Here is a 12,804-nt window from a genome sequence, read left to right on the forward strand (position 1 = left end):
GATAACAGATCATATTTTAATTTTAAATTGTAAGCATGAACGCTTTAGGACCATTTGGCATGCAGTGGATCCTCAATCTTCACAATTTTTGTTTCTATAAACAGGTGGTGCTAAAGATGGTCACTGAGATAAAGAAGATTCCTGGTATTTCTAGAATTATGTATGACTTAACATCAAAGCCCCCAGGAACCACTGAGTGGGAGTAATAAATGTCTTGTTCTGTTAACATACTGTGTGCAGTTTAAATTCATTGGAACCACTCTCATTCTTGACATGCAATGATGTGAAAAGTGATAGCTGCATCATATCTGCGTTCTCCACAGCAAAGATCCATGGTTAAGACCTGAGCTGGAGATAATTAAAAGGACTAAGAGTTTGTACGGGTAAATAATCCAGGCACCATTGCCTACATGCAGACAGATTGCTGTTGCCTTTGCCTTTGCCTCGCTTGTTCTCATGTATGAACTCACCATTGCTTTTGATGACTCTGTGACGATGGATGACTTTGGGGACAGGAGCAGGCTTCTGTCTCCTTGCCAGTTTCTAAGAGCTGTTGGACGCACCCATTAATTATCATGTGTACCTTTTGGAGAGTCTGAATTTTTTTTAAGTAATTTTATTTCTCTAAAGGGTGAGAAAGACAAACATGTTACTTAAAGCTATAGGACAGCTGTTCTAGACATTGTTTGGCAGGGTACTAGGGTAGATAATGTAAGCTACTTTAATATAGAAAGTGCCGTGGATTTATTATGGAAGTGCTTTTGAGTTTCATGATATCACAGCCATGTCAGGAAGAAACTGAAAATCCTCTAGGAATCTTTTCAAATAATATTTCACATAGATGCCATGCTTTTCACTGTCACCAAGTACAGAGCTTTATCCTCCCGTGTCTCCAGTTTCTACACTTTTGTGTAATCAGTTTTTATTCTTCCCAGAAGAGGCTGTCAGTGTTGCGTGGTATAGGGCAGGTGAAGTCAAGAGGAGAGTTTTACTGTCTTGTTTAGCTGATCAGAGGACTAGCTCTGAGGTCACAGAAGCCATCGTACATGTCTGTAGCTTACAGGTGGTGTGGGAAAGATGTTTATGTCACTTGGGAAACTGAAGTGACATTGTAGATCTGGTCTGTAGACCTGTTTATTTCTCACTGCTCAGAAGCCTTGATTCATGAAAGGTATTTGCCACGTGGTGTCCAGCTTTAGGAAAGGGTTCAAGGACCAGTGCAGGACTTAGTGCCATTGTCAGCAGTTTCTTAGGAAGTCTCTGTCATTCCTACAAGCCTGACAGAATGGATGGTATTGGAGTTAAATTCTGAAACCCATTTCGGTTGTTCTCTTACCCATTTTACCTCGTTTACTCTCTGTCACAGTTTAGAAGATCATTTTTATTTATCAGTTTCTGTTGGGAATTCAGTGTTAAATGAACAGCAAAAGGACGCATGATATGGGGACAGCCAGAAACTGCTGCTGAACTTAGAAGGGATGATCTTGTTTGTTTTAACAGACATTTACACCTGAAATGGAGTATTTAACTTCTACAAAGCACAAAATGCTCATTCTCCATCCTGCTGAGGAAGTACTCCTTGGGGGGCCTCAGGAAGGAGGGTGCGATCGTGATCTGGTAGCAGATTTTAGTAGAGGAGAGTTGTGTTATTTCAGATCTAGAATAGACAGCTGTAAAATGCTTATCATCTTGTCAGTACGTGTTTGAATATGTGAAAAACATTCCTGTTCTAACAAAAGTGTTTGGTTTTTTTGCATTCAAGCAAACCATAGGAATTAGGAAGAACAGATTAAGAATGTTTTTTTTCCTGAAGTTTGTCTTGGTATATAAAAGTGGTTAGGTGTTTATGTATGTTGGGAAGTGTTACTCATTTGTAATCTCTGCCTTCTGGACATTTATGGTATACATGATCCAAGTTGTGAAGATGTATTTAGTGTTTTCCTAATATTCTAATGTTACACGTCTTACACGTAATACTTAATACTGGAAAAATAACCCAAAACATGCATTCACACGATGTACTTTAATTTCCTCCCATTTAGTTCCTATCTTCCTGTCCAGAGTGTGTTTTGCTTTGTGCCATATAGCTGCCTGTATATCATCACAGTATTTCAGCCAATGTGGGGGAAAATTAAGACTGCAATTCTAGTTCCAGTTAAGGAAGCAAGTTCAACTTGGTGATGGTCACCGTGAATTTCAGAATTAACTGTGAGATTTTCTTAGATCCAGTAACCCTTGTATGAAGTGTATTCTAACACCTACAATTGTGTAACCTTACAGGATGGTTACTTTTTCTTAGACTAACTGCCTAATTAATAACATTCATTACTGGATGTCCTGGGTAACTCCTGACTTCCATTTCTTTGCTTACTAGGCATACCTTTACCTAGTTAAGTCTGTTTTGTTTTTTTGTAAATGTTAGAAAGAGGAAGTCAGATTAGTGAGAATGTAATTTATTCCCAAATTGACACACCGGGGAATTTTAAGAATCAAATCCCAGTCATGTCTTAGTGGCCCCATCAGTGATGTCAGTAGTGTTAGAAATAATGGAGTTTGGCATTGAGTTTTGAGATTGTGTTTGTAGATGCCAGGGTCTGGGTGCCAGGATCACACTTTTTTCCCTTCATCTTGGGGTAGCTGTATCATGTAGCTGCATGATAAAAATCTGTTTCCTTGCTGTGTTTGGATTTACCTACTGTCAACCAGTTTTAGCGAATGACAGAACTCTATAATCTCTAGACAAAATGAGGATTCAGATGAAATAGATAGCACTGCCCATCACATAGTTTTGCCATTAAACGGATGTGAACTTGGGCAGGTCACGTCTGTTTCTTCTATAAAATGAGGCAACTGAATTAAAGTTCCAACATCAAAGCTGAACTTGCATTCATATTCTTTCTATCTATTCTCCCCCTTCTCATCCCCCTTGAGGTGGGACCCATGTAGCCCAGTCTCACACTCACTATGTATTTGAGGATGACCTTGAAACTCTTCTTCCCTCCTGTACCTCCCGAATGCTGGAATTGCATGCTTGTACCACCATGCCTGGTTTATGTGGTGCTGGGGATTGAACCCAGGCCTTGTGCATGCTAGGCAAATACCAACTGAACCGTGTCCCTAGCTGCATTCTTAGACAACGGAGAAGCTGAGTTACTCATTTTCTATTTTTAAACTTAATAATTGAAGCACTGCCCCTGCTCCCCAAACAAGATTTGGCCACTCAAGATTTCCTGTGAAGTGAACTCATACATAAAAAGTGCTCATTAAAATGTTCCTGATGGCAAGTTCTTTACTGTGTGTTTTTGGGAAAGCTGACAGGACATGCTTCAGCTTCGAGACAAGTGAAGTCTCCTGATAGAAGTTATGTGCGGCTTTATGTTGCAAAGCTGGATCTGGAATCCAGGCTTTCTGATTTTCTGTATTGAAGAGGAAACACTAAAGCAATTCCAGGCAGAGCTTGAAAGTTCTCTGTAGTTAGGGAGAAATCTGCTTCCAAAATGTCCCCTTACATGAGTTCTGGGGCCTCAGCACCCTGCAGAAAAAAATGTACAAACGTTCTCCTGTGTTCGGACTCTCCTCACTCTGTTTCCCTGCACAACTTCCCCCACTTCTCTCTTGAGAATTTTCAGAGGCATGCAATATGGCAAGCCTTCATAATTGCCTCAATGAATGAATGCTCCTTTAATTGGCCCAAATCTAGATTTAACTGGAAACCAAGTACTGGTTAAATGCTTCCAACTTGAGTGCTTCTTTTGTCCTGACTGAAGTCTCTATACCAAGCAGGGATGGAAGCAGGGAATCTTTTTGCCACAGTGAACCTGTATAGGAGCAATGGCATTCCATCCCTCCCCTCCTTTTTCTAGTGGGAATTGAATCCAGATACCACTGTTCTATGCCCCCAGCCTAGCTCTAGTGTTTATGAACATTTAATGGTACGATTAGACATGCATGCTCCTGAAACCTTTTGTAAGTGAATCTCAGCCTAGTACCACCTGAGTAATTAAACCAAAAAAGACAATGCCTAAATACCTGAGTAAATTAGAGTATTGTGGGAGGGTTGGAACCCAAGCAATTACAGTTTTAAGTCTCCAGTGGGAATAAATTGCTTGCTATTAAGCAATTTATAAGTTGCCTCTTTTAGTGTCTTAAAATCCTAGTCAGACATAGGTAAGGAATGTAGACTATGGAGAGTCTTGCTGAGGCTTCATAACTAAGTTCAGATCCAGGGACCAGATTTTGGTTCTGATTGTGCCTGTACTCTACACTGGGTTACACAACTAGCCTGTTGCTAACAGGACCACTGACATAATTGTTACCTGTGTTGAGATCTGTACACATGACTTCTCATTGATCCTTTTTCTTCTCTCCCTTTTGTTTTTCCCTTAAAATCTACCCCTGTGCTGTATGCACCACCCCCTAGATCGTGAACTAAGGCTTAGCTGCACCAACTGAAGACTCCTTTTGGAGCTGTGCCACTTGAACACTAGTTATTAATCCTTGGTCATCAAGTTTCATAGATTAGAATAATTTAGCCAGCACCGTTGTAATTTACCTGTTAAAGTTTTTGTTCACTGTGAACTTTGTAGCACCTTTGAATGGCCTTCGGGGCCCTTGGATAGTAAAATCCTAAGGCTTTAGGGAGTCTGGTTTTTTCTTCATTATGTTAGTTACTTGAACCTTGAGTGATCCAAGTGGAACACATATATTCAAAGAACAGATTTCTAGGATAATTAATTTCTGTTTTTGCATCTACTGTGACCATCATTAAAACCTTGACATTTACGTGAGGGAAATGTAAACCACCTTTTGAACATACTTTTTATAAAGAAATATTTTGTTAATTGAAGTGGGTAGTATAGTTTTTGTGAAATAATTATGTAATTGTGGTATACTGTGTCTTTTATGTTGTAATGTTGATGTAAAATTGCTTTGCTAAATTAATGTGAAGTGGCTAAATCCCCTTTGTCTTCAGTAGGCTTCATAAAAGAGGAAGTGATTACTTTCATAATTTGTCATGTCTTGGTGTTTATCGAACAGAAGTACTAGGTGTATGCACGCATGTTTGCTTCTAAAATAGCCGTAAACGTGGCTTCCTACATACTCATTTACATTTAATCAAGTCTTTTTCTCCATTTCTCAAAAGACAGATTACTAATTTGGCAAATGAGTTAAGTTTTTTTTGTTGTATTTTAGTGCTGGGAGTGAAACCCAGGATGTTTGACTTGCCAGACAAATATTTTACACTGATCTGCATCACAAGCCCTAGGTTCTTTAATTGTTTGGAACTGTGTTATGACTGAATCAAACCCACCAAGTAAATATTTGCATGAGTGAAGACTGGGAGAAGCTGAATTCATTTAAGTGCTGTTAGCCAAGTGCTCTTCTGTTTGGTTTCAGGTCTGTGACCTGGTCTGGCCTCCTGCTATATGAGACAGTGTATAAAAGCAGTTGTGTTTTGGGAAGTTTTTTTTTTTTTTTTTCTTTTTTAAAACTGTTTGACCATAGCTCAAAGCAAAAATGTTATAGAGCTTAAAATCTTATAAATCAAAACTCAATCTCCTTCAAACAACAGCAAACTGAATCTATTTGACATTACAGGTAAGGTTTTTTTTTGTTTGTTTACTTTATAAGTTATTTGTGAATTAAAGAGTACGTAGATTAGATTCTAAGAATATAGGAATTCTAATTTAACTTCACTATTATGTTAATTTGTATTAAGTTCTTTAATATTTCAAAATGTTCTGTGTATTACTACTATTCTTTTGGACAATGCATAACTGCCATATTTACCCATTTTTCTTTTAAATTAACAGTGTTAGAGAAAACCATTTAAAAACTCCCACTTAATGTGGCTATATAAAACGGTGGAGAACATGAGTCCTTTGCCAAGATGCCTTTGTCTACATTACAGTGATTGATTATTTACTCTAAGAAAAGTGTTTGTAGAATAAAAGAAATTTGTTAAATGCAAGCAAATTCGATCTTCTGGTTGTTTCTGTAAAGCAGCTTCTGTTTGATAGTGGTGAGGAGATAACTTCAACTAGATTTTTATAGTGCCCTATTACTGAGAAAGTACCAAAAATTACACACACACACACACACACACACACACACACACAAAATGACTGTTTGTTCAATAAGCTTCCTTAAAAATTTGAAAAATTAGGACCCAGAAAGTTGGCTCAGTGGTTAAGAGCACTGGTTCTTGTAGAGGACCTAGATTTGATTGCCAGTACCCACACAATCGCTAACAACTGTCTGTAACTCTGGTTCCAGGGGATCCATGACCTTATTCTCTTTTTTTTGGTCTTTTGAGATTGGGTCTGCTTGTAGTCCCAGCTGGCCTGGCACTCACTGTGTAGACCAGGCAGGTCTTGAATTCCCAGAGATCCACCTAGCTCTGCCTCCAAGGGCTGGGATTAAAGGTGTGCTCCACCATGCCCAGCACAATATCCTCTTTTGACCTTGACTGCTTGCCACGAGTGCATGAGTATAATACACATAAAATAAAAAATTGTTTTGAAAAATTTTAAATACAGGCTGGGCATAGTGGTGCACGCCTTTAGTCACAGCATTTGGGAGGCAGGGGCAGGTGGATCTCTGTGAGTTGGAGGCCAGCCTGGTCTACAAAGCAAGTTCCAGGCCAGCTGGGACTACAGGGAGACTGTCTCAAAAATACCAATAAAAACCCCCCAAAACAAAACCCCAAAACAAAAAAAAACCCCTCACAATAATTAAAATAATACCGTTTGGATCCCTCTCCTATACCTGTCTTCAGACTCAAGAGTTAACATGGTAGTTGTCCTTAATGGCTGAGTTAAGAATATCATGCAGAGGAGTGTTTCTAGAAGTTGGTAATAAGTACTTAGAAATTTTTAAATAAATAAGATGACTTTGCCTTAAATACTGGTTCTGTTGCCCTCCTAACCCATTTTCTCTTCCTTTTATTAGCTGGTCTTATGTAGCTCAGGCTATCCTGGAACTGGCTTATGTAGCCTTAGGCTAGCCTTGGACTACTGATCCTCCTGCCTCCCCTTCACCTCCCAAGTACTGGAATTATAGGAATGTGCTACGAGACATATGAAACATTTTAAATGATTCCTTTTGCTTTTTCTGATCAGGTCCTTGAAAATATTTAATGTTAATGGAGTGCAGAGGTTCCCAAATTTTCTCCTTTCAGAGAACTATCAATTCTATTTATCAAGTGATATTTCTGTTAATTTTTATCTTGTGGGGGAGGAGCAGTGCTAAGTATGAACCCAACGCCTTGCATGTAGTAGGCAAGCACAATGTTTCTGCTCAAAGTTAATATATCAATATTTTAACAGTAACTGTTAGAAAAAGCTTACATATACATTGAAAGCTACAAGAAAAATAGTCCATCCTTTTTCTTCTCAAATGACCAGGGTTAATTGCTAATTGAAAATGGGGTGTGTATATCCACTGGGTCCATAGGCTTACCTCAAAGAAATAAATGCCTCGTGGAATTTTAGTATCAAGACACCTATGCAGAAGCTCAGCTTGGGCAGAACCTACCCTGCACACTTGTCCCTGCACTGTAAATCACTTACATAAGAAAGCACTTCTATTTTTCCTTATGTACAGCTTCAGCCATTCTGTACTGCAGCCCTAAGTATAATACTAAGTTTTGATTTTACTGCTTTTTAAAAAAACTTCAGGCAGTCTGGTTCTCTGCCAAAGAGTTGTACATCGAAGTACAATTGCATAGAAAATAGCCTGCAATTAATATGGATTTATTTGATCTTTTAATGAGGTTGGGTGGTCTAGGGCTTGTTCAGTGAGACAACCACAGAATTCACAGGGTAGGGATTTAGTCCTGACTGCAGGGCGCCCACCAACTTCCGTGGTGCTTATGTTCACATTGACCAATCGGCAGTACAGGTTTCATTTGGAAACTTTGTTGTCTGGAAATCTAAGCAGTACAGAGAAACAGAGTTTTAGAAAAGGTTAAGTGTTGGGATTTCAGGGGTACCCCCTGACTGTTTTGTTGTAGCAAGAGTGCTAGTCCATCACAAAAGCAGAGTTTAATGGTGTTCATGATATTTATTTATGGGTAATCAATTTATTTCTGAGTTATACAGTGACAGATATATTGTATTATAATTTATTGTTTTTGATCCATACTATTTTGGGAGAATGAATTTGTTTACCAAAACAAAGTCAAATAAATAGATTGATTACTCTGTGCAATGAGTACTGAGTGCAGGGGAGTGAGTGGCCTGGTAACCATGGCAGCAAGTGAATGCATTAATTTTGTGGTTGAATGGTAGGAGAGCAAAAGAGATGTTACCTTTTGTAATATTGGTAGCACCCTTTGAATGCCAACAGTGGGCTAGACTCCAGAGTGAGCAAGGTTCCCAGCCTAGAGAAGAGTATGTTGTATTTGAACCGAACATGCATATACACGGACAGACAGACAGACAGACACACACACACTCACACACACGGGGATGGGGTGGGGCAAATGTTCCTTGGCCTGCTCCTTTCCATTCTAGATTCCTCCATGGCTCAGGCTTAGTGTTTCTGATTTAGGCAAAGGCAGCCTGGGGTTTTCCTGTCCCCTAGTTTCTCTTCTGTTGTCCAGAATAATGCCCAGACTAGAACTGGCCTAGAACTGCTTTTCTGCTATGTTCAAAAACAGTCCTTGAGCCACTTCATCTCAAACTGTTGCCACCTTTCTTGTTTCCTTATGTGTGTCCGCGCTGTGCTCCCCCAACAACCTCAGACCAGCCTGGGCTTTTAAGATGCCAAATGCCACCTTTCCTAGAAGCCTCCCTCTATGTTAAGCCAGAGCATCCACTGGGTCACATCACCCATTGTACTTGCCTCATATAGCGTTTATTCATGCTGCTTTGCTTTGTTGTTTACTCATTTCTCAGAGCTGTGAGGAGAATGGTCCTGCTCATCTTTGTGTCTTGTCAACACCCATCCATTATCTGGCCTCCAGCAGGTGCTAAGCAAATGCTTGGTGAATATTCTGTTCTTTGCTTTGTGTGTGTTTTTGTTTGTTTGTTCTGTGGTCAGCAGACTTAGTTTTAAGTTGCAGTATCAGGTGCTTAAAAGAAACTGGACCCATCATCCAGCCCTACAGGCATTAGACGGGGGAGGCCAAATTTAGTTTGCGCACAGCAAGCAAGTCAGCAGAAGTGAGTTGGGACATGAAATCAGAGATTTTGCAAGGTGTTTCTTCAGCATCACCAGTTATGAGTTGTGTAATTTTGGAAAAGTTAATCATTTTGAATCTTTCTTCTAATGTGTTAAAAGTAATACCTACACAGGATAGTTGTTTAGATGCAGCACCCAACACAGTGCTGCCCTGTAACACTTGCTCGGTAAATAATCATACGTACATGCTGCTTTATCTGCTCATGCCTCTGCTGCCACAGTAGATTGATTTTGTTTCATATGAACTCTGTACGTGACGCTGTGCTGCAGGGATAGGCACAAAGACAGAATGGCCACAGCCTAGCCGGTGACCTGAGACATGGTCTGGCCTGGAGGACCCTGCTTAGGTACTTGGTTGGTTCTTGTCTTGGAAATTTAAACCAGGGGATTTTGAGAGGTTGAGCTATATTGGGGTATGAAAACTAAATCCTTATGGCAAATTCTGGGGTCCTGAAAAACTGCGTTGGCACTGCAAGGTGAAGTTATGATTTAGCATGGCAGGGTGAGAAGGAACACGAGAAGGAATAGGGAGGCTGAGAAACAGGCAGGAAAGATGGAGCCACATGGGGCCCCAGGGAATTGGGTGCTGGGTTGGTAGATTTCAATAGTGACTTCTCTGATGGCTCTTTGATGAGCACTCTTAGAACCTTTAAATCTTTTTTATATGGCATTTGTGTGGGGGCAGGGGTATATGCATGACCTAGTGCATGCATGGAGGTCAAAGGAGAACTTGAAGGAATTGATTCCCTCCCTCCCTGTGGGTCCAGGAGATTGAACTCAGATCATTAGGTTTAGTGGCAAGTATCTTAGCCAGCTGTAAATCTATGCCAGCAAGTGTGTGCGTGTGTATGTGTGTATGTGTATGGCTGGGGATTAAACCTAGGACCTTTTACATGCCATGCCAATGCACTACCACTGAGCTACACCCTCAACCCTTATATATAACAAGATAGGTGCTACAACTATCTCCATTTCACAGATGAAGACCGTGAGGTTAGAATCGGCTGTCTTCCCTAGTTCACGTAGTATACTGTGTTTCAGGATCAGGCCTGCCCCATTACAACATCTGAACTTGGTATGCATACTGCCTTCAGGATAGACCATTGGACCTGTGAAAGGAAGATTACACAGACACCTTATTTTATTTGTATCTATCTCTTCTTCCATTTCTGCCAGTAAAAATGAGCTCTGCATGCCTGTTTACCCCTCATTTTGTTTATTGAAACATCCTTTTGATGTGTTTCAGCAACTGTGAAATTGCACCACAAGTTGATACCTAACACATTCCTTATACTAAAAAGTTTCTTCCTGATCCTTTCCAGCTGATGCCGGACTCCATTTCTAGGTCCAAGCAGCCATTGATACATGTTTTGTCATTAGTTTTATATATGCCTGGCTTAGATTTATAGTGCTAAATTCCTAAAAATAACAAGTCTTTGTTATAAATCAAAGGAGTATGAGAGAAAGAAGTTGCTGTTCCCTGCAGTTACAGAGGGAGGAGTAAAAGACAATAAACATTTATTATAGAATAGGAATTAATATTGAGGTCTTTACCTTTTTTTTGGTCTTTTTGAGACAGGGTCTCCCTGTAGCCCCAGCTGTCCTGGAACTCACTGTGTAGACCAGGATGGCCTTAAACTCACAGAAATCCGCCTGTCTGCCTCCCAAGTGCTGGGATTAAAGGCGTGCGCCACCAGGCCCAGCTAGGTCTTTACATCTTTTAAGGAGCCAGACTTCTGTTTTCATCACTAGATTGTGAAAGGCACATTTTCCATTCCTTTAGCTTCCACTTGAAGAACTGGGAACTTAAGTAGCATGCTAGTTCAATGAATAAATGAGCCATTTGCCTGCATATTGAAGCTATGTCTTTTGTTTTACAGTAGTGGCTCTCAAAACATTGATTTTAGGAAAGTTATAGAGAGATTTTTATTTATGTGAATTATATCCAGTAATATTTTCTAAATTGAACCCTATTCTATATTTTGATATGTGGTTTCAGGCCCTTGACTCATAAATTAAAAATTAGATGTTACAAAAATACATCCAGACGAGGAGGCACACACTTGTAATCCCAGCACTTGAGAGGGGGATCATTGCAGGCCAGGCTAAGTGAGGTACATAGTAATCTCCAGAGCAGCCAGAGCTACATAGAAGACCCTAACCCAAGCAAGTAAAACCTAAACTAACAAAAACCAAGAACAAATTATATACATCCTCTTCTAGCCACCTAACACCTTGACAGTAATCACTAGTCTTAACTATGATTGATTGCTTTCTATTGTCTCTGCTCCCTAAGACAATTGGTACTTAGCAGATGTTTGCAGAATTATCATCAGTGTTATCAGAGTGGGTTAACCTCTGAATAGTAACTGTTGCTGCAGACAGTGCTTAACTCACAGGAGTATATTGGAGATAGAGCCTGGTGCCTGGAACACCAGCCTGAGGAAAGGATATCCACAACTGTACTACCACTTACTCTCTCCTGAACACGAACATTGAAAGCATCTCCACTGAAAAAGACAGGCAATCTGATTTAAAAGCCCCAAACTACAACAAAAATCTTTAAAATTTTACTTATCTTTATTTTTTATATATGTTTGCCTGTATGTATAGATGCAGCATGTCCATGCAATGCCCATGGAGGCCAGAAGAGAGTGTTAGATTCCTGGGAACCGGAATTATGGGTGGCTATTAGTTGTCATGTGGGTGCTGGGAACTGAACCTCTAGAAGAGCAGCTTGTGCTCTTAACCACTGAGCCATCTCTTCAGCCCCAGCAACAAAACTCTTAACCAATGATCTAACTTCAGATGGACAGATCCAGATACAAAACCACAAGTAATATGAAAAACAGACAACTTATCTCCTCCAAAAATTACGAAGCCCAGAGCAGTGTACCCCTACCCCCATGAAAATGACTTAGATGAAATTCCATACGCATAATTTAAAAGAATGGTTTTAAGTATGAATAAACAACTCAAAGTCATGAATGTTTTCTAAGAGAATACAGATGGCTGAACAAAATTCATGATATGAAAATAGAATAAAATAGAAAAATCTGAAGAAAAAATGATGAAAGTGAAAACCTCAGTAGATCAAATAAAAAGTTTAGGGGGTTGGAGAAATGGCTTAGAGGTTAAGAGCACTGACTATCCTTACAGAGGACCCATGTTTGGTTCCCAACACTCACATGGCCACTAACTGTCCATAACTCCAGTTTTAGGGGATCTAGTACCCTCTTCTGGCCTTTGTAGGCTCCAAGAACACTCATGGTACATTTACATACATGGAAGTAAGCATTCATAAAATACAAGTAAAAATGAAAAGTTCAGTGACTAGCCTCACCAATACAACACATCACTAGAAAATAGATTCTGAAGACAAAATAGAGGAATCAGTCAAGGTCTTTTTTAAAATGTATGAAGGAAACATGCAAGATCTTTGGGACACTGTGAAAAGACAAACCCCACTAAATTAAAGGAAGAAAGACAAGAATTTCATGCAAAAGGTATAAATTTTTAAAAATATTTTTATTTTATGTGTATGCATGTATTGCCTACATGTAGATAAGTGCACCCATGTCGTGCAGTGCCTGTGGAGGTCAGAAGAGGCTGTTGGAT

The 12,804-nt window shown here is 39.7% G+C and overlaps 1 protein-coding gene across 1 annotated transcript in view; it reads left to right on the forward strand.

The window, feature by feature from the left end:
• Positions 1 to 5,960, forward strand: part of Gmps (guanine monophosphate synthase) — an 81,396-nt gene extending 75,436 nt beyond the window's left edge. Inside the window, exon 16 of the mRNA XM_008840639.3 lies at positions 105 to 5,960. Within this exon, the coding sequence (XP_008838861.1) occupies positions 105 to 206 (102 nt within the window). The 3' untranslated portion in view covers positions 207 to 5,960. The remainder of the gene's footprint in view (positions 1 to 104) is intronic.
• Positions 5,961 to 12,804: the final 6,844 nt, after the last annotated feature.

This window comes from Nannospalax galili, unplaced genomic scaffold (assembly GCF_000622305.1).
Source record: "Nannospalax galili isolate Female #2095 unplaced genomic scaffold, S.galili_v1.0 scaffold59, whole genome shotgun sequence".
In the NCBI taxonomy this organism is placed as follows: domain Eukaryota; kingdom Metazoa; phylum Chordata; class Mammalia; order Rodentia; family Spalacidae; genus Nannospalax; species Nannospalax galili.